The sequence below is a fragment of the Micropterus dolomieu genome, linkage group LG03 (genome assembly GCF_021292245.1).
Source record: "Micropterus dolomieu isolate WLL.071019.BEF.003 ecotype Adirondacks linkage group LG03, ASM2129224v1, whole genome shotgun sequence".
NCBI lineage: Eukaryota > Metazoa > Chordata > Actinopteri > Centrarchiformes > Centrarchidae > Micropterus > Micropterus dolomieu.
The window spans coordinates 17,170,408-17,192,065 of NC_060152.1; the positions used below are offsets into that span (position 1 = coordinate 17,170,408).

General features: G+C 42.6%; 1 protein-coding gene and 1 long non-coding RNA gene across 10 annotated transcripts in view; one reads left to right on the forward strand and one right to left on the reverse strand.

The window, feature by feature from the left end:
- Window positions 1-11: 11 nt before the first annotated feature.
- Window positions 12-17,856, reverse strand: LOC123968171 (ataxin-1-like). Of its 8 annotated transcripts, none has more exons than XM_046044728.1 (4): window positions 17,788-17,856; window positions 12,554-12,692; window positions 5,721-7,771; window positions 12-4,557 (listed from the first exon to the last, which is right to left on the reverse strand). In XM_046044728.1, exons 3-4 carry the CDS (start codon window positions 7,524-7,526, stop codon window positions 3,865-3,867), a joined length of 2,499 nt encoding a protein of 832 aa, XP_045900684.1. In that variant the 5' UTR covers window positions 7,527-7,771; window positions 12,554-12,692; window positions 17,788-17,856; the 3' UTR covers window positions 12-3,864. The 8 variants fall into 8 exon arrangements, with proteins under 8 accessions (XP_045900684.1, XP_045900683.1, XP_045900686.1 ...); XM_046044727.1 differs by lacking the exon at window positions 17,788-17,856 and adding an exon at window positions 17,411-17,781; XM_046044730.1 differs by lacking the exon at window positions 17,788-17,856 and adding an exon at window positions 16,893-16,915.
- Window positions 13,237-21,658, forward strand: part of LOC123968174 — a 9,241-nt gene continuing 819 nt past the window's right edge. Inside the window, exons 1-3 of one of the 2 annotated variants that reach the window (XR_006824404.1) lie at window positions 13,237-13,299; window positions 20,062-20,145; window positions 20,730-20,881. This is a non-coding gene — a long non-coding RNA (uncharacterized LOC123968174). Of the gene's footprint in view, window positions 13,300-18,648; window positions 18,767-20,061; window positions 20,146-20,729; window positions 20,882-21,658 lie in introns of those variants that run through there. The other variant, XR_006824403.1, reaches the window with a different exon arrangement.

The following is a 21,658-nucleotide window of genomic DNA, read 5'->3' on the forward strand; positions in this document are numbered from 1 at the left end:
AGACATGCTGCGTTTTTCTTTAGACTCTTTTATTTCTTTGAATATATTTGATCAAATGTGAAATAAAACATTTGAAGTAAAGATTTAACAGTTTCTGACTAGCAAACCTCAACACCACCAAAATAAGGAAACATTATTGATACTTACTACATACTGTACGTAGGACATACTGTGTCTTAGCTGAGATTTATCCATAAAACAGACCCACAGACCCAAGTTACAAAATATTTTTTGAAGTCCCCCATAGCTCCCATAATTTCCTGGTTTTTTGAGCTGGTGCAAAAGAAAATATCTTAGGTGAAGGAACATGTCAAATACATGTGATGATGTATTCGGAAATTAAACTTCACTTTAAAGTTCTGTACACGGGGATCAGTGTGTATCCTCTCCACTGGCAACAAGGTCATACCAAAATTATAATGGAAGACTTTGGCTATTTACAAATCACTGAGATGCTGTACTGTTAGTGTACAATTTCTCTCAGACATGCTGTACATTACTTCTGTGTATTATTTAGACTGAAACACCCCCCAACCCCCATATGACAAAGTGCAATTCCATAGATCACCACAAGGCAGCGCTTTTACATCATACTGAACATTATTTTGAAAGGCTCTGTTCCTACACACCTGTGGTCCAACCTCACAGTGTACTTATTTCGCTTGATTAGGCCTCTTCTCAGAACTGTAAGGGTGTGTACAGGCTGATTGATTAACAACTCCTCCTTGATGCCCCTGTTGTGGCAGCACAGCTCCTCCCAGCTTCAACCTGAACTGAGGTCTAATTAGCCAATAGTGTGGGTGAGCAGGGTCTTTACAGAAATATTTCGACATTTTGAGAAATGCGCTTTTGGCAAAACTTAGATGACAAGATTGATACCACTCTCGTGTTTCTGAGTGGTATCAATCATCTCACCTAACTCTCAGCAAAAAAAGCAAATATGCGTATTTCTCAAAAATACAATAAAATAAAATAATTATTTTAAGCATTAATCTTACATGTCATAGATTTGCCTGTGTCATAACGTAATTTCAGGTCTGTATTTGAAAAATAACAATTTCTTAAAGAAGAAATACAAACACAGGCCAGGCTCCCATAGAAAGAAAATGGCTACAAAGACAAACTGATGAAACAGTACCTCTACTTTTTAACAGTGAAAAATACAATACCACATTGTTTTGGAGAAGAACAGTCACTGGGCAGTGTTTAGCCTGAGCAGTCAAACACAAACAGAAGAGAACAGTCTGGGTTTACAATAAACACCTTTCAAGAATTATAAAAGGTTAATGGCTATTATGATAAACCGCAGTTCAAATTCACACACACTGTAGTGTAGTAAGCGTGCAAGTCAAATTGATTTCTGAGGCGGCCAGATTATGTAGACGTTCCCAAAGAACTGTAGCACATTCATGAACATTAGAGCAATACCTGAACTGACAAAAACGACCATTTGATATTGGTGAGTTAATGGAATGATTGAAGAAAGAGGCGCTGTGGCACATACAGTACATAGGTTACATAAGGGTAAGAATATCTATACACACACACTGTACACTCTCAAGGATACAATTTACTGTACATGATGAACACCAGCTGGCTAGTTAACTCTACAAATCTCTCTTTCTTTCTCTGTATATTAGCTCTCTCTGTCATCAAAAATAAAGCTGAGATAGTTTGCCCGATGTGTGTTTACATTCCCTGCCCCGGTCTATAATGTTTTTCTCTCAATGATAAACCTGTAGGACGTGATGTGGTGAAAAACAGTCAGTTGATTATTCTCATTATATCAAACAGCTGAGGAACGGGGGACACCACCACCACTGTCGCTTGATGCTTCATCAAAGTGCTGCTGCTCAGAACGCACACATCCACATACACCCCACACACACTGTCTGTTTACACACACATACAGATACACACTGTTCCTGAGTATGAACTGTAGGATATTTATTTTGGCTCTTTTCTAAGAAACAAATGTACTCTGATCTAAGAGAAAGAAAGCTGTTTTAATCAAAAGAGCAGTACGCTGATGTAATAGGTATGGACTTATGAAAGGCATACCATAATTGAGGAAAATAGGTTTTAATGGCAAAACCCTAAAAGCCATGTGCTGTTTTGAACTAGGTACATATATCTAAGGCCATAGTCTTCTGTCAAGAAAGCAAATAGCATAGGGGCTGGTACAAATTTCCATCAGTAAATAAATATTACATCACTTTTTTTCATATGGTATGTTTGCATTTTAAGTTGCTTTAATCAATATTTTTATATCAACAATGGGTCAGATGTGTAATGTGAAATTATTACCCAGCTCTGCCGAGCATGTTAGCATCCTTCAGCTCACTGTTTTGGTTTTATGGCCAGCAACTTTCACTCACCGTTCAATTTCAGGCGCAGCAGGCAGTTGTTTCAGTGAAAAAGCTTTGGTAAACCCACTATAAACTACCTGCCCGGCACCAAACTGCAAACAGACAATGTTAGCAATTAGGCTGGAGAACATGATGGAGAATTTAGCAATTTAAAGGCCAGATGTTCCTCTCAGGTGTTGGTCAAGTCCAAAAACAGAGCTAAAAGTGGGATGAACTGGACTTGCATTCAACAGACCGCCTGAAACATGACACCAAATGGATGTTAATGTTTCTCTGTGTCTGCTGGACATGAAAGTTTGCCATATCAAATCTAAAAGGTCAGTGTTTTGTTTAGTTTGCTGCGCTGCCCCAAAATCAATTAAAGCAGCTAGCCAAGTTAGCCAACTATGATTTATATTGTAGAATGAGAAGTAAGTCCATACATAAATCGGCTAAAAGCTCATTAATTTTTGGATTGATAGAAATGTGATAGAAATACCGTACTTTCCCCCTCAGTTTAATAGCTGCTCATAGCAGCCAGATGTAGACATTAGGAAAGGAAGGAAGACAAAAGAATACTTTGGGGAAAAAAAGTATAACGGTGAATTTGACTGGGGAACTTTATCAGAGGGATGCACCCATGTTCGATGCTGTCACCCACATACTGCAAAAGCAATGGTATCAAATTCTCAGCATACTCCACTGGTGTAGCATGCACCATATGGATGACTTCATTAGTTAGTTTCGAGGACAAATTCAGTGATTTACATTCAGGTTGTATTGACAACTGAGCTCTCAGCTACACCCACACAGATCATGTGCTCCGTCTGACAGCCACACAGAAAAACACAGGTAAACTCAGGCACATACACATAGAGACAAGTGGCACAAGGCCACCTGCAGTAGCAAACACACATCTGTAATGATACGAAAAAAAGAGTCAGAAAATAAACCTTAAAAGCTTATCAGATACGCAAGGCAGCATAGATCCCATCCATGACAATTGAGCCTTGTCATTGAAACACCAAAGGTTTCTCTTTGACTCCAACCACTCATAAACGTCACTACAAACCAAATAAACGGTGAAACAAACAAGATGAGAGGCTAAACATGCTTATCCATTTTCTGCACGCTGACATCTGGGACTGTGCTTGTTCATGTGATAAGAGGAATGGTTGACTGGTCTTCATCCAACAGGTTTAAGCCACGTGACAAAGGAGATCCAGCTTATCATATGTGAGACGTAAGTCGAATGTCTCTCAGGTGTCTGTCCATTCATACTCGACATTCACGCTGCATTCATTGTTGCTTTCAGCATTGATTGCACTGATCTCGTGTGTGATACCACTTATGAAGGTGCTCTACTATACTTCATCGTTGATATCAGACTTGTGTGAAAGAAAAGGAAACGTGAATAGTGTGTAAACTCAGCTTATATTACAGTAGTCTGGATGGAGAAAAGAGAGGGGACAAACACAAAGTAAACCACATGTAATCAAAATTCCTTTAAGTTCTCTCAACAGTCTACTCTTTTGTTCAAGCACCTTTCACTCCCAGCACTGGAGTGCCCCTCTATGCAGATTTTAACCTCCTGAGGGATGAAGGAGGGTTTGGGCAGAGTCAAAGGAGGCTCCTCCTCAGCCCTCTCAGTCTGGTCTCGCTCTGGAGCTGACCAGCGTCTCTTGCGGCCTGTGGGTCTCTCTGGATCACCACATTGTATTTTGGTAAGAGCAGGAATGTCTGTTTTCACTGCTTCCTGTCTTACTTCTCCAGTCCCCGAGACTGTCAGCACTGGTCCAGCGCCATAGATCCCCTCCCCTTGTCCTGGAACTAGTCCCAATCCCGGTGGTAACTCTAGCCCTGGTCCTGGGCCAGTTACCTGCTCCCTCTCTAGCCTGTCTGCACTGGAAGCCTTCATGAGGAGGCCGCTGTTACTGCCTGCAGCGTTTGGACTCATACTGTTTCTTACAGTGGCATCCACACTGTGGATGTCAGAGGGGTGACCGGTCTTCAGCTTGGTCCCACAAGCCTGGCTGTCTGTCACTGAGCCGTTCCTCAAGCCGCGGAGGGTCAGCGACACGCATACATCACCCACACACAGCTTAGCACAGGACAGCTCAAACAGCTGGGTGGTCCGGTCTGGGCAGCAGGACGACCAGCCCTGGCCAAATACAAAGAAGGGATACTCCACCAGCACCTCCACACACACCTGGAGATGAGCACATGCACCATAGACACAGTTAGCTTTTAACCAGTACAAACTAGGTTTTATATTATTTTGTTGCCATATGTTTTTATTTGTAAATAACAAGCCTTTGGCCTTTTTCACAGAAGACATTTTGATGTATCACAGTAGGAAATCCCAGATGTAAATGATAAAATTACTGATCCAATTAGTTGCTTCAGTTTCAGTGTCCTGGTTTTGTGCATGCTGGCTCACTGTCATGACTTACACCGATACTTAATGGAGTGAAGTCACTGTTAATGTAACTATTTTCACCTGTGCTCCTACTGTGTTGACAAGTCAAAATGTTGTGAAAAGGCCTTTTGTAAAGTGTATTTTAGAGCAAGAGCAGTAAATCAACACAGCTGATAACTATAATCAGAACAGCTGTATATGTAAATAAATTACAAGATATTGCAGCACCGAAATGCCACATATTTTTGTTAAATTATTTCCCCATTTGTCCATCAGAGAGCACTGACAAATATATTTTCCATGAAAAATAACCTTGTCAGTAAATTGTCCCGCTCAGTACAAATTTGTTCAGAACAGATAAAATGGATCAAAAATGTTTGTTTATGTTATGTAGTCAAATTAAAATGTCGATGGTGTCCGCCTAAAGAATCCAGTATCAGTCGAGATCTGTAGCCCTTTATAAACATGGTTCATTTATCAGTAAAAGTAATGGCTTTTGATCTTTCAAAGCCAAGTTCTGCATAATTTAATGTTATTTTGGCATCTCATACACGAGAGGGAGCTTTGTTGGAACTGCTGGAGAAAAATGGTAGGTTGGAAAATTATTATATGAATGAAAAAGAGTGTTTTCATTTCTCTCAGTTCTGCATCAGAGATGGATTTCAAAGCTTTGTAGCTGAGGGCTTAATTGATGACCATAGTGAGCACGAGGGGAGATCGACAGTGCTTATAACTAGTGGATTCCTGGATGCATTTTCTCATAAATGTCATTGCCTTTAGATAGAACAAATAATTCTGGTGGCTATTTATTTATGTGCGCATTGCTATCTGCCACAGTGGCTCTTTGATACCATCACTGGGGGGCGCCAAAGGTTCAAAATTCTATACGTAGTGGCTTTAAAAATTAAACTAGTTATTAATCATACAAGAATGATGAATGAGGAATAACTTACCTGGGCTTTGAGCTCTCCCACAGAAAACTGTATGACCACAGCATTAGGACTTTGCCCACTGTCAATACGCTCAACAGTGCTGGAGTCAATCTTCAGCTCACTGCTAATTTCCGCACTCTGGATGAAGTCCTCAGTCTTGAGGTCCTCCACACGCTTCAGCTCCCCATCAGCCAGCTGGATGATGGAGCCTCGCATGAAGAACGGAGGAAGCGCCACAGGGGAAGAGGAAGAGGAGACAGTGGGGGAGGCTTGAATAGAAACAGGTGCAGGAGTGGGGACACTAGCAGGAGTTGGGGAGGGAGCTGACACCACTGTAGGACCCGGGATTGAGGGCAGGACCGGCAGCGCTGGTGCCTGTGCGACGGCAGGGGGTGGCTGATTTCCATCTGACCCAAGCGCCTCACACTTTGACAGGGCTGTGGCCAGATAGGCATGCGGCATGGCGGTGGATATTTGAGGGGTAGTGGTGGCAGTCATGGCGTTGACAGAACGACTAACCTCAATTTCTGTGCTGTTACTAGTGCCACTGACTGGGATGAGGAGGGACTGGCCACTCGGGATGACCAAGTGCTGAGGCAGTGCTGCGTGGTAGCTGACAGCGTGCTGATTTGCACTGGTGATATAGCCAATGATGGGTGGCTGTGTGGAGGAATAAAGACTGGCTGGCAGCTCCTCGGAGGCAAGAGTGGTCTGGATGACTGTGTGAGGAGCAACAGACTTCACCACCTCTGAGGACGAGAGGGAGGTGAAAGAGGAGGATCTGGACACTGGTTTCCCCAAACAGATGCCTCCTTTCTCAGTCTGGACTAACGAGATCTTATTTGAGCCAGCTTCACGTTCCGCTCCATGGTTGGGCTGGGCCACAAGCACCAAGGACGTCTGGAGTCCTGCAGGGTTTTGGCCATAGTCTGCAGGCAGGAGGATATGTCTGGCCTCATAGCTGTGGATCTGCTGATGGTTTGCTGGGTGACTGGGAGTTTTAGTCTGTTTGACCATCTCAAATTCCCCATTCAACATGCCCTTAGCATGCCCCTCTGGTTTCTTTCCCAGTGAACCATCTGCATACTGAACCACCAGCTGGGAGGGAGTGAGGGTAAGCGTTTGAGGCAGGACGGCGGTGTGAGGATGGAGCTGGAGGTGGGCCGTCTGTGAAGTGACCGTGTTTCCGCTGACAGTCAGAGGTGTTCTGCTGTCCAGATGGATGTACTGGCTGGTGACGTGGGGAGAGCTTGGAAGTGACACAGGAGCCAGTTCTGTGGGAGAGAGGCCTATTTGAAACTGCTGCTGCTCACCTTTGGTGTTGGGGGAGATGAGGGCAGTGGTGTAACCATCCAGGTGGGGACGCTGTCCTATGGCAGAGCTGTTAGGTGCAGAGCCAGCATTAGTGGAGATGATGTGGGAGGAGATGTAGCCAGCATACGGCCCAGAGCTGATGAACTGAACGTTGGGTCCCAGCTGAGCAAACTGGATAGTCCCGGCCTGCTGGGGGAGGGCTGTGGGGTAAACTGCAGGCAGAGAGGCCAAGGGCACCGCAGACAGAGGAGTGGCCGAGGAGGGGATAGAGGTGGAAGGAGAAGAGGAAGTGGAGGAAATGATGGGACATCTCGGGCTCTCAGCATCCCTGGATTTGCAGCGTTCACTGGCTACGCTTGCCAGCCATGCTAGGTTCTCCGTGTGGGGACTGTCAGTAACCACTGCAGCTGGAGGTGTTGCTGTGGTGACTGCCACTGGCCTCTGCTCCAGAGCCAGGATCTCACGCTTCTTAGGAGGCAGGCATCCATTACTCCGCTCCTGGTTGGATTTCATTGTGCCAGCCTGGTTTTAATATTCCTGGGTAGTACTTCTAAGTTCTTTTGGGTCTCTCTTTCGCTCTCTCCTCCACTCGATGGTTGTGTGCCGCGTGGCTCTGGCTCTCTTTGCGTTCACTGGTAGACAGCTCCAGGTCTCAGACCAGAGAAGATGGAGTCACTCCAGCTCACAAAATGAGCTCCACAGACTTCATGAGGAATCATCTCTGACTGATCCACCTCTTCCACGGTATCGCCAGGAATCTGATGGCAGAGAGAAGCTCAAATCAGACACTCAGGTAAGATAAAATAAAATTCAAAAGTCCATATCATATGATTTTAAAGCTCTGTAGGAGCACTTCTGACTATTGGCTATATAAATAAACTTGACTTGACGTTCTCATTAGTCTTAATTGCGCTGCAGAGCTAGCTCAGTAAGCACAGCCTGTGTTGATGAACCAAATTCCTACAGGGCTTCAAATGCAAAACAGCAAGCATCAAAATACTTCACTCTTAAAAATGTCCCTATTTTCATGTGTCAAGGTGTCGTTCTTTGTTTTGCCACAAGGTGGTTCCTGATATAACTACTGCATCTGATATACATTTGTCTAATGCACTTGAACACAAAGAAAAAAAAATTCTGTGACCATGATGCTCAACCTCTTAAGATTCCCATAGAGTATCTACACGGACTAATCTGTCAAAACTCAACCAGGCTTTCCGTGATAAATGATGTATGACACACCAGGAAAGTACAGTTCAATGTTACATAATTACATAATGTGGGAAAGGCTCTTTCATGTTTTCAACACCAGGTAAGAGTTTCCTGAACTCCAGTGTTTGTGTGTCTGGGTGTGTGCACACTCATGTGTACAGGGTAAGTGTATATGCGTAGCTGTTGGCTGTTATCTTGCTCCAGGCTCTAGGGTAAGAAAGCAGAGCAGAGTGAAAGGATAACAGCACAGAGTAACAGCCTCAGCAGAGCTTATGCTTTTGTCTTTGTTTTAACACTCTGCCTTGGCTTGTGTTGAGTCAGTGGGGCTACTGTAAATATAACATCCACCTCCAGACAGGAACTCTGGGTCAGTGGGCACATCAGAAAAAAATGAAGTGAAAACAATATGGACTGAAATTTGATTATGGAACATTTTGCAAGAAGGGTGAAAGGGCCTTTGTTGCCATCACTGTAGTGCTTCAAAATATTTTAACAATGGCTTTCCACTGTACCCGGTTTGAGTGGTGTTTCAAAGTTGAAGGGAATACAAAGTAGACAACAAACAATTAATGCACTCTTTACATGAGTACACGAAACAAGTTCTTTATTCTCAGCTAGAAATGGGGAGGTTACTGGAACTAGTACTTATAATGTGGGTTAATGAGAGGTAAGTCAACAAGCCACAGCAGCAGCTAGCCAGTATCAATGTTTGACCGCAGGACTACCCCAACATCCAGTCCCATATACTGTAGATTCTTATACATATGCATGCTCACATAGCTTAAACACGCACACACAAGAGGACACTGTAGTATGCATCCATTAATTCAACAATATCAACATGCAGCCTTTTGTTTCGCATGAGCTCTTTTTTTCCAGTTTCTTTTTCAGATTGACTGTTCTTTCCTGCAGGCTTATCTGTGGGTCAATGCACAGGACTCTGAGTTGTTCATTAGCCAGAGGCACCACAGAGATGGAGTGTGTGACACACACTCACACATCCATCCATTTGTTTTTCTCCCCCTACATTCCATTCAGAAGAGCTGGGCTATTTGACAGTGCTGAATTGTATTTTCATATTACAGAGGAGGTTCACTATAGCAGGCAGCAACACACATGTTACATAAAGGCAGGGGGGACAGAAGGCGACCTTGGTCAGTTTCCATTTAGATGCATCCACCTCTAATGCTGGCACTGACAAGGTCACTGCATCCGAAAGCAGCGGAAACCTCCGTGCAATTCAAATAACCATGCAGCCTGGTAGATCCACCAGATGTAACAAAGAAGGCGAGCAGCAGAGCTGGAGAGGAACACAAACAGAACGAGGAGAATGAGGGGGAGCAGAGGGAGAAACAGCAATGTAAGATGACAGAACTGTGTAGAAGGAGGAAAGGGCGTACGAGGGGAGGAGTGAGACGAGAAAGAAGATTAGGGATGAGAAATAGGGAGAGAGAATGGGGAATGGGGAGAAGACAGAGTGCTGCCTCTCCTGACCCACATTGAGCAGCGCCTGCAGCATCAGAGCGCCATAGCCCCCGCCTCGCTGAGAGATCCCCGCTCGGCAACACAGCCGTCGCTACAGCCGTCGCTACACTGTGCACCATCGCTCAGTGGCAACAACCCCACCTAAACAACACCGTGTCAACACTGTAATGACATCACATCTAAAGCACAAGAAATTCCAATGATCACAGCAGCACGGGAAGACAAAGCCAGCATGCTGTGATTTCCAAATATCTCTAAAACATCATTACTGTGAACAGACCCAATATACAACAGGATGCTCTTAAAAGGTGTCTGTGTACACAGCATTCTGTGCACATGGTCCCACACACACACACACACACACACACACACACACACACACACACTCACACACACTCACACAGCTCAGCAGCCAAAAGCCACTCTAGATTTTCCAGCGTCAGCCTATTATTAGAACACTGACACCAACAAACATACGGCCTTTGTGATACTATGGAGAACAAAGGCGAGCTTTCAAGACATGACTGTGACACCGAGCCAGACAGCACGGGAGCCCTGAGTCAGTCCCCTGGCCCAGTCACCTCTGAGACACGTATGGAGGGATGACAACAGAGGCGGGGGGGGGGGGGGCAGGCCACTCTCTGTTCCACTCATCACACTGATGCTTTTCAGCTCAGAGTGATAGAGCCAGCCTTGCATGTGATCCTCTTTCATACTCCCACGTAAAAAGCTGCACAAATAAGAGAAATAGCTGTGTGTGGCGGCGTTTCTGCCATCACTGTGCTCGCAGGAGAGGAGATGTTTTCATTCAACGTCCTCCCTGTTGTCTCCAGGTGAGAGGCCCCCGAGCAACGTTGCATCTCCTCTCTTACACAGCAGTCGCCAGCTCTCCTCCAGTGCCCCCGCCTCCACTTCTTCTGCCTGAGTCTTCTCTCATGCTCCCAGACCCACTATTTACTCCTCGCATTGATCCACTGCTTCATAGCCATATCTTATTTCTCTGCAGCAGGATGATGCAGGGAGGAAATAGAAAGGCAACAAAATTATTTAATGACAGTGTTCCAAGATGTTGCTTCTTTGTAAAAGATTCATGCAAAAAGTTAATGCAATGATCCTAAGGTGTTAAACCTGTTGTCAATACTGCTATACATCATGTTCCACCTGCAAGACCAGTCATAGATACACAGTGAATGTCGCGTACAGCAAATGGCTATATATAGAAAACAAAAACATCATTATCAATCTGAGCTCTGGCATGAAACAGAGAGGGAGGTACTGTGGAAGACAATATGTACGTGCGTGTATGTGTGATTCGCTGCATATAAATAGGACCTCCCCTCAAGCCCCTTACAAACATAGCGGCTTTAACCACAGAGCAGATCAATACAGCGTAATGCTTTTTTCTAATACCCAAAAAAGCCATTTTACTGCCCCTTCTCTGTAGATCCAGAGTGCCTATGCCTTTAAGAGGCGGACCTACCGTGTGGCAGTCTAAAGCAGACAGTAAGAACAGGCAGTGGGTTCCGGCTGTTTGTCTTCACAATGACTCCAGAGTTCTGCATCACTGCTCAACACACACCAATCACACAGTATACAAGCAGAGATGTGTATGCAGGCGTCCCCCCAGCGAGCACCTCTACACCCAAACAGGGTCAATGCTGATGAATCCTACAACTGTGACTCTGGACAAATGCTGTGGCTGTAGCCTCCGGGGGCTTTCGAATGACAGTAAGAGCACATGAGTGTAGTAGCAGGGCATAAAATACTACTGTGCCACAAATCAAGAAGAAAAGAGACAACCCCCCCTCCTCCGGTTAGAGTACTAAGAATAGCTCACCAGTCTCTCCACAGCCACTGCTTGAAGAGCATGTCCAAGGATTCTTCCTGCCTCTCAAGTGTGTGTGTGTGTATGTCTGTGCGTATTTGTGTTGGGAGACGTGTTTCCTAGGACTCGTCTTCCTGAATCTCTCCTTTGTGCCGCTATCCTCTCCTGAAGCCTCTGCTGTAGCAGCTCCAGCTCTGACTTCCTTTCTGGACTCTCCGGTTCGGAGGCTACGCTGCCCCTGCAACGGGTTGACGGTAAAAGAAGTTCCCCACTGCTGAAGCTAACACCAAGTCCTGCATTCAAGGCTGCTCCAACGTGTGTTATGCAAGGCCACCAGACCGCCAGCTCCCTCTCTGCCTGGCTGCTTTTCTCTCTCTCTCGCTCTCTCTCTGCCTCTTTCCCTTTCCCTCTCTACCTCCCTCCTCTTTCTTTCTCTCTCTCAGTACTCCACTGACACAGCTCCTCCTCCAGCCAGCCTCATCAGCCGCATCAGGTATTCATTCAAAAAAAACACACTCTACTTGGCTTAGCGCCCAGACTACGCTCACACAGAGAGTGAAGGAGGGGGAGGGAGCAACAGACGGAGGGGGAGGGAGGGAGAGAGAGCTGGAGATTCAGAAAGGCTTTGCTCAGACAGACATACTGCATGACTGTGAATTGTGGGATATTCACATTGCCATATACATGCAGAGACACTAACACATATGCACAAACACAAACCGACAGGGGATTAATTTGTTCAGTGTGTTAGCACAAAGCTGTTTTAATGCACTGTTTCATTCTTGTTCATTTTCATGTGCATTTTCCCCTGTAGAGACAAATCTCCTCCTAATCTGCCCTGCGAGCTGCCCTACAATTACAGCCTCTATTCAGCTGCAAAGTGACTCAGAGTAACCTGCCACCCTCCCAGGGCTCCCCAGGCCTCCCCCATTTCTTCCCCAGAGATATTTCCCTTCGTGCAGGCAGGCAGCGCTGATAAACACCCTGCCACCCAGCTACTTGGCAATAGGGCTCTCCTCACCCCAGGGCCTCCTTCTTATCCTCTACAGCACACAGCAGAGAGAGCCAGGCTGCAGACAGGCGCTTCACCACCAAGCCAGCCAGCTATCTGCTCCTCTACAGGCAGGACAAGCAGGGTGTCCCTCCACCTAGATTGCAGACTGGGGAAAACACAGATAATGCAACAAGAGGTTTAATGTGGATAGCTATGGGTAATTTTATGCAGTAGTATACAGTTATCAATATGGCAGTGTACAGATGGACAACAGACAAACACACACACAAAAATAAAAACAATAACAATTACTGAAACATAGAGAACATTACAACCACAAGATGGCCCATACTTGAAAAGCAGTGTGACTGGATCACCAAATAAAAGTACAATCAGTTATAAACATCAATTACAGTATATACACAATGTGACAGCTTCATTAAGGAGCAGTCCAGTGATGACACAGATCTAATATCAACAGGTAAATTATTCCAATCTGCTGGGGCTTTAAACATAAATTGTTTTCTAATCACAAGGGACAGAGAAATAGGGCAGAGCAGAGTACCGAACTTATAAATCTGAAGTAAAGGGAACACGATACTGTTACTATTGGCAACATTCAAATGAAAACATGTTGAAACCACTGAGTGCGTCTTCTAAAAATGTAGAGATGGCCTTTTAAGTGCATCATACAATGTACAGTGATGAGTGAGAAAAGGACATCCAAGGACAAATCTGCAAAGTCTTTTATATGCTGCCTTAAGCCAGACAAGGTCTGATTTCACACCGATTTGATAGACAACATCACAATAGTCAAAAATGAAATTTTTTTAACCTTACTGTACTGTATGTTAGAGCTGCAACGATTAGTCGAATAATCGATTAGGCTAGTCCAGTCGTCAACTAATCGCCAACTATTTCGATAATCGATAAATTGCTTTTTTAAAGAAAAAAAAAGTCAAAATTCTCTGATTTAAGCTTCTGAAATGTAAGTATTTTCTGGTTTCTTTCTTCCTCTATGGCAGTAAACTACATATATATAGAATATATTTGGGTTGTGGACAAAAGAAGACATTTGAGGACGTCACCTTGGGCTTTGGGACACAACTAATCAATTAATCGAGAAAATAATCGACAGATTAACATAATGAAAATAATTGTTAGCTGCATCCCTTCTGTATGTCTTTCTACCTACAAGAGATTGTGGCTCACTGTACAATCAAGGTCAGAATCAAGGTCAGCAGGTTAGTTTAAAGAGGTGGTATTGTGCTTTTTGGCCTTTTCCCTCTCCTTTATTGAGTTATATCTCTTTTTTGTGTTTGCAATGTGAAAAAGCCCAAAGTCCAGCCCAAAGAGAGTTCCCATCTCCCACAGAAAGCACTGCTCTGAACCGCTTGAAAACAGCTCGTTTGTAGTCCAGCCGTTTCCCTTCCTTCCCTGTGACGTCGCAAGAAAAACGCGTCATAAAGCTTGCCATGCGGTTAGGCATGCCCTCAAACCAAGCTGGTCTGAGCTGAGGCCCTTTGATTTTAGTTAAGCCCCTTTTCCACTGCACAGTTCCAGCTCGACTTGGCTCGACTCGCCTTTGTTTGGTTGTCTATTGTAGAAATGTTGTACCTGCTTCCAGGTACTTCTTTACGTATCACCTCACCTCCGTCGAGGTTCCAAGCAAGCTGAGGGATACTAAAACGTAATGTGAAAACACGACAGACTGCTGATTGGTCAGAGAGAAAATTCACTATTCACTGCATCATCATTGCGTGCACCGGAGGCCAGCAACAGAAAGTTTTATATTTTACAGTTTTCGTATGGAATTTCATCACTAAATCCACTTCTGAGAAGTTTTGAGGTGAGAAATCAGCTGTGTAGATTTCGAATATTGACAATTTTACGAGAAGTGACGGCGGAACAAAAATGTGCTTGAATATTTTCGGAGTTGAGGAGCTCCGCAAGTGGCTGCGGGGGAAGCCTGTGCCAATCCGCGGGAGGAGCATGTGAGGCCGGCCAGCCGCCCGCTCACAGAGCCCTCTGCTCCCGTCGTCACACAGACCGCTGCAGCAACAACGGCAGAGGAAAACACAGCTGGAAGGTTTTCATACCGCTTATCTGTCTTTACATTCTGAGGAATGTTGAAATATTTGAACTTAAAAAAGAGAAAGCTGTGTACGTACTATCTCTGGGTACTATCTGCAATGGAAAATGGAGCAGGGCCGAGTAGAGTCGAGTCTATCGATTGGCGCTATGGTAGCATTTTTCGGCAAGGCAGCATAGATCGTCAGAACACCGGCAACAGTTCAACGTTTAGTCCTAAAAGACGATGCAACTCCGACTCTGTTTGGGCCTGGAAATTCACATTCACAACCTGTAAGTATGCTTTATTGGTTGTGAATTATATTTAAAATAAACACGGCAATGTAACTTCACAGATGTTGGCTAACACAGCTAAAGTTATAACTATAATGCTAATGTTACACCTGATGTGAAAGCTACTGAGCAAACGTTCAAATTGTTCGGCCAATTTTTATGTAGAATTTAGTTGAAATATGGTGATTTTTGTAGTGGTTTATGGTAAGATGTGGAACAATGATGTTGTGTGGTTGTGGACTTGTGAGTAACTTACACCATCTGCTAGGTTACGGTCTCAGTGTGAAGTAGCTTTGATTTGGGTCACACTACCTTGTTTCTTACGACCCGCCCTTTTCTGCTTCTGATTGGCTAGTAGTCCTACCTGGGAACTGCGCATGTGCAACTCCCAACAAAGATTTTGTACAAGTAAGATGCACTCTGAAATTATGGTGTTTTTTGAAAATTAAACCATGTAATCCTGTTCTGGTACAACCCCTAATTAAGATTTTGAACCTGAAAATGAGCATAATACCACCTCTTTAAATAAGCTTTCCTGTGAGAATTCACAAATTCAGCTGGAGTTGCATGCAGCAAAATGCTCACTGACTGTACAGAGCGGATCAACAGTGAGGCAGCATGAAGACACAACTGTCAAATCTGTCTTGCTGTTTGTTGCTCGATCAAAGACTTCACCTGCATTTCTGCAAAGGGATAATGCTGAAGATTAGGGCCCGCAACATACAGCGTAATTCTTCCCAATATACAGTGTACTTATTTATACTAATGGTGTACCAGAACAGCATATACTGATATCTACATGTACTGCAGGTACATGTGAATAAGATGTGAAGTTAGGAAATAAGAAGTTAGTTCCCCATTAAAAGAGACACGCTTAGTTTGAAAGTTTGTTGAAACAAATTTAAGTTTTGATTTTGTGGAATGACTCTAAATAAAGCTCTCCAATGACTGTGGTGTGACTGTCATTAACTGTTCATGACAGTAATACAGTGACAGGACATACAACTGATCATCATCTACACCTGTCCCAGCTGTTAAATGGACACTCCTTGCTTTCAGTTCAGGTGTTTTACTGAGCAACCTCATCATTACTGTACACCATTACAATGGTGAAAAGCACCCTGTGTAACAACAGTGTCAATCCACATAAACCTCCACCACTTAAAGCTGCTGAAGTCCCCTGTAAGTACATAGACAGTAACATATAGGCTATAGGCCTACAGTATGTTTCTGACAATACTATTTCCCTGGACCTCTGTTTGTTTCAAAGTAAAAGCACAAATGTACCTCATACTTAAGAGAAGAATTGTGTTGTCCATTACCGGAAAGACAGATCAGGAATATTAAATCTTTGTTCACAGCTTTTCAGATACTATATTGGAAGCTAATTATAGTGGTTTAACCTACCTGACAGATGGTTTTGCTGGCCTTGTTGCATGTGCTCTTTAAGTCTGAGCGCACACAACTAAAGGCTATGCTACCAGTGTTACATTCCTCAGTGTGGCGTATGCATGATGAGTGGGAGTGCCCCAAACCATAAAAAGATCTCTGTCATCTTACAAACATAAACTCTGAAAGCTGATGATGCTCTGGATAAGAGTAGCAGTAGTATAAAGTGGATAATATTAGTAATGGTAGTAGTACTCTACCTCACCATCTCAACAAATCAACACTGCATTATACTTACACTCTTCAATTTTTAAACACCCAGATGTCTCTACATCCTGCCTCTCAGTGCTCTCTCTCTTACTCACACACTCCTAAACAGCAGCCCTCAGTGGAAAACACAATGACAAATCAAGTGAACTCCGGTTGCTGCAGGTTGTAACACTGCTTGACCTTTTCCACGAAGCAAAACACAAGTTCCATTTTAAGTTCTAGGGGAACAACCACAACCTCCTCACAAATCTGAAGAGGCGACTCATATTACCTTGAGACAGTTCAGTGTCCAGCAAATAATTATCCAAAATACCATTACCCCCATTCTGCTCTGCATCCTCACCATACACTAGCTGGAGCTAAGTGAGCCTCCTCTGCTGCAGCAGACATGTCCAGACATGTACCACTGGTATTAAGACACACACAGGAGGCCAGGGAAGCATGTATGATGCAAACAGTCACATATGGGAAATACCAAGCTGTTTCCCATGGTGTGCTATTGTCTACATTAATGAACTCATTCATAGTGTTTTCCAAAAACTTGTTCAAAACTTTGCTAAAATACTGCAGTTTGGGTCAGTTATACTTATAGGTTAAAACAGTGGTAGAAGTATTCATATTGTTTTAAGCAACAATACCACACCATACAAATTCTAGTAATATAGTAGTATCATTACAAGTATCAAAAGTAAAATTAGTCATTACATACTAACTGCAGACAGATGTGTGGGTAATGTTATGTAAGGTCTTTAATCTATAACAATGCATTTTATAAGTTGATCATGTTTGGTAAGTAAAATAAAAGTGACATATAACTATAGCTGTTATTTAAATGTATTATAGTATAATACAGTAACTTACTTGAGTAAATGTACTTTTCACCACTGCATTAGGAATAATCAGCGGCATAGCACAAAAATCTTCATTTCATGCACCGAACGATTAATCAATTAATTTATGAAAATAATGGTTAGTTGTTAGTTGTTAGTTTTAAAAGAAAACCAATCCACCAAATCTGATCCACTTTCTGAGGCTGCTTCTGAAACTGAAGGCAATGCGGCATAATTTCTCAGCAAGCTAACTTAATATTAGCTTGCTAGCCATGTCACCATTGTGAAACACTGCCAGCAAGCTGTATTGATATTTTCCCTGTGATTGCTTTCTCCCTCTGTCTTTCTTTTCTCTTTTGGTTGCCTGACTTTCCTTTATTAAATGACAGAATTCGTTTCAAAGCTAACCTGAAGTCCTCCTCAGCGCTAGCATCAGCGAAGTTACCGCGTTTGAAGACCAACTACATTTGTAAGGAGTGGACTATACCATGGTGCACCTGTTAGATGGGGGACACCTATGAAGGTATTTTTGTGTATTTTGATGTAAGCAGAAAAAAATGTTTTGAGAGAATATTTATCGCACTGCAATCAAAAATCAAGTTTGTAATTAAAAATAAACTTGAATTTTGATTGCAGTGCGATAAATATTCCCTCAAATATATTTCTTGCATTAAAAAGACACAAAAATACCTTCATAGACACCTGAGAGGTTTTAATCGGATTTTAGAAACTTGAAATAGTCTGTCAAACTATGTTTATTCAGCCAACAATTATTCACTCATAATGCTACCAAAGCAAATATTTATTCAAAATTGCAGATAAAAACAAAATTTTTATTTCATTTTTGGGAGCCCTCCCCATGTTGGTTGTAGTTCCACTACTCCCCTCAGAAACATAACTAACTAAACTATCTGTAGTATAACCATGTGAAAAAGAATAACAAAGCTTGAAGAACTATAAAAAAAAAAATTAGTGTTGGAGCAAAGTTCAGTGTAGGTGAGCAGCCAATGGGAAATACTATGCATTAGTAATAAAGAGGATGGAAAGTGGAGTGTGGGTGGTTGGATAGAGGGCATCTGGTATCAGAGCGGGAGGCAAATAACCCTGGCTTGGTCCTGTCTGAGAGCAAGACCTGTCTCTGTTGTGGTTCGCTGGAGTTGGGAAGGAACAACATGCACGCTGCACACTATGTGGGGAGAATGTGAAAGCGCTTGCTGCCATGGCAACAAGGCAGCTCCACAGTCTCCACTCCCCATTAAGAAAGATGGGTGGCAACGTGGCTGTAGCTCAATGGTGGTGTAGCATGACACGCTGAAAGAGCCTATTGAAAGCCAGTGAATTCAGCAGTTAATGAAAAGAGCAAAAGGACAGCAAATCCGCCAGGCAGGTGATACTGACCTCACCTCTCTGTTTGGGTGCATTCATTTGTGAGAAATGTGGGAATATTTGCCTACATCTACTCAGTTTCACCATTTTGATCAGCGGGTAGCCTATAGTAGTCTACACTGTAGTAAAATCTGTGAGAGATTGCAATTGAATCCCAGATTCAGTTACAACTGAGCAATTGTTGAGTGCTACTAAGAGTTCAAGTGACCTTGAACAGAGTCCTCAGATTAAATGTCTAAAGATGAAAATGAAAGACAGGTTAGCAAGGGGATGAAGCTTTGAAAACCAACAAATGTTGTCCTGGTTCTTAACAAGGTAAAGAAAACAGTGTCCTTTTTATTTCAGGGCCAAGGTCCTACATTCAGTCCAGGAAATGGTTATCTACAAAAGCCTGTAGAAAATGGGCTGTGATGTAGTCTATTTTCTTTAACCTATAATTGTGTGTCATTTCACATCAGAAAGGGCACTCTGGTGTTTTGTTTATTCAGGGTCTGAATGTTTTCCTTATACAAAACAAGTGCAATGTGATTCATAGTTGAGGCAGTGGCTGCTTGATGCGAGGGAGTACCATTTAATCAACCTGTTACATCAAAGATTACCACCATTACCACTTTCTGCAAGCATCTTACAAACAAATTTACTCCATCAGCCAAATAATAAGACAGTTGTCAGAATGCGACATTTTGTATTTATGTTACTAAGGATAACATATTCCTCTCATATGACAGCAAACAGATTATTCAAAAGTCACCCTGCTCAGTCAAATGGTTGTGGTTTTACTGTAGGACATAATTAAACTGAATTCCTTAACTCTGTTACATGTAGATACTGTGCATGTGGTGAAAGCCAAATTCAGCGGAACAAAACAGATTTCATCCTGAGTCCAAGTGCCAAGACTCTTTTCATTCAGCTGAAAATAGCAAGCCACTGCTTACGCACATCTCCAGAACATAGTTTAGGCAACTAAAGGATTGGGTGGGGGTGATTTGTGGAGGAGGAACACAGCCACTGAAGGAACTCAGTAGAGTTGTCATGTGTTCAAACACATGAACCAAATGAATCTGAATGATACCAAATTGTGTAAAAAAAAAATAAAAATTAAATAAAAAGCACAATGTACAGCCAAGAAGCAAAGATTTAATCATAGTTTCCAAGAGATTTGTTGGTTGGTTCAACAGGTGAGACAGGGGAAAAAAATGAGCCAAGAAAACTCTCTTTATCGGTTACACTGAACATAGTCATTATAGAGTACAAGTTACAAGTAATCAGCATGGATCCATGTTTTTTCTTTCGTAGGTGCCTGATTTGGATATTCAAGCCAGGAACCTGACCACCATTGAAATGACCTCAGTGACCTCAGTGAAAGCCTGCCCAGTCCTGGTATAGGTTCAATACCAGATCCACACAACAGAGGGCAGCACATGGACATGATTAGCTGCAGCTCAGAATTATATAGATACTGTACATTGATTCTTGTAATGCAAAGTTATGTTTATTTCAACATGTTGTTAATAATGAAAGCAAACTACACTAATACTTTTTTCACATTTCATACTTTAAAACATAAAATAACAATATACAGAGCTCAAAACACAACAAATGAAAATAATTATAATCAACATGATTTGCCATATTATTAGTATATAATATATTAATATAGTCATTAAACAAACATTTCCAATACCACACCATGGGTTCTCCCCTCCAACCACTCCCATGATGAGTGACTGAGTGATCAGATATCACATTTAAAGGCTTTTGGAAATATTATTTATATATGTATTTACATAAATAGGCACTGACAGATGACCAAATAATCATATCACAGTGACCAACAATATCTGCCCACAGAGACTCATGTTAGAAGGCTCTTAGCCAACTGTGAATCAAATGTATGTTGTAAAACCACAATTTCATGTCATTGTAGGTTGACCACTGATAGATACTTTTGATTTATCCTAAAGCAACACTGTCTAAGAAAGAGAGAAAAGGGTGGATGTATCTGCAGTAACCATTGCAGAGTCCATGGTTGTCTTGACAACTCAAGCTTCTCGCAGCCTTAAGAAGGAATCTACAAAAACACACTCAGAAACCCAATGTTATGTCATAGAAACTGGTATGAATGCTGTACTGCTCCCCCTCAACACACACACACACACACACACATATATACACATACACTCACTGTCTCTCTTCATGCTTTGACATCACTCATCCTGAGTTTGCCTCATATACACATCTATTTTTATACCAGGAAAATGAACTCTAGTGTACTATTCTGGAAAATTAGTTTATTCATATCATATGTTTATTCAGTTCCCTAGAAATGAATTTATTCATAAAGTATTGACATTGTAAATGGCAGTACATCCAACTGATACAGTGCTGATATGATGCCCACATCCAGTTTAAATTGGCTTAGGGACTGTATGAAAAGCATCAGCGGTGAGGAGGGCTGATGAACTTAATGATTCACTTTTTTTTTTAAAGCAAGGCCCTGCCCAGCTTTATTAAAAATTGAAAATAGACCCTATTGGCTTAGATGAAAACTGAAAAACCCTCGTCATTAATATCTCAAAATAATACCACACTTTAGAATTGGCGCAACTCGTTTGATCAAAAAACTTAAAAAAAAAGGTACATAAAAACATTTACATGGTTTACAATTTTAAAGTATAATATGCCAGCGGAGCAATGATTTTTATACCAGATTTCACATTAGATATTATAGCAAACAAAGACATGCATCCAGCTACTAAGTGGACAGTTCTTCATTATGAGAAGATTTTAAAAGACTTTCTCCTGCACCGCCAAATATTTCAGACTACAGTCACTTCAAAAAAAGAAAAATTACAAAACCCTGCTGCTTTTTTTACTCACTACCCCCCCCACC

Coding starts and splice junctions, on each gene's coding strand:
- LOC123968171 (XM_046044728.1), bottom strand. CDS start 7,526: ATGAAATCCAACCAGGAGCGGAGTAATGGATGCCTGCCTCCTAAGAAG. Junction 4,558..5,720: donor TGGGAGAGCTCAAAGCCCAG/GTAAGTTATTCC, acceptor GCTCATCTCCAG/GTGTGTGTGGAGGTGCTGGT.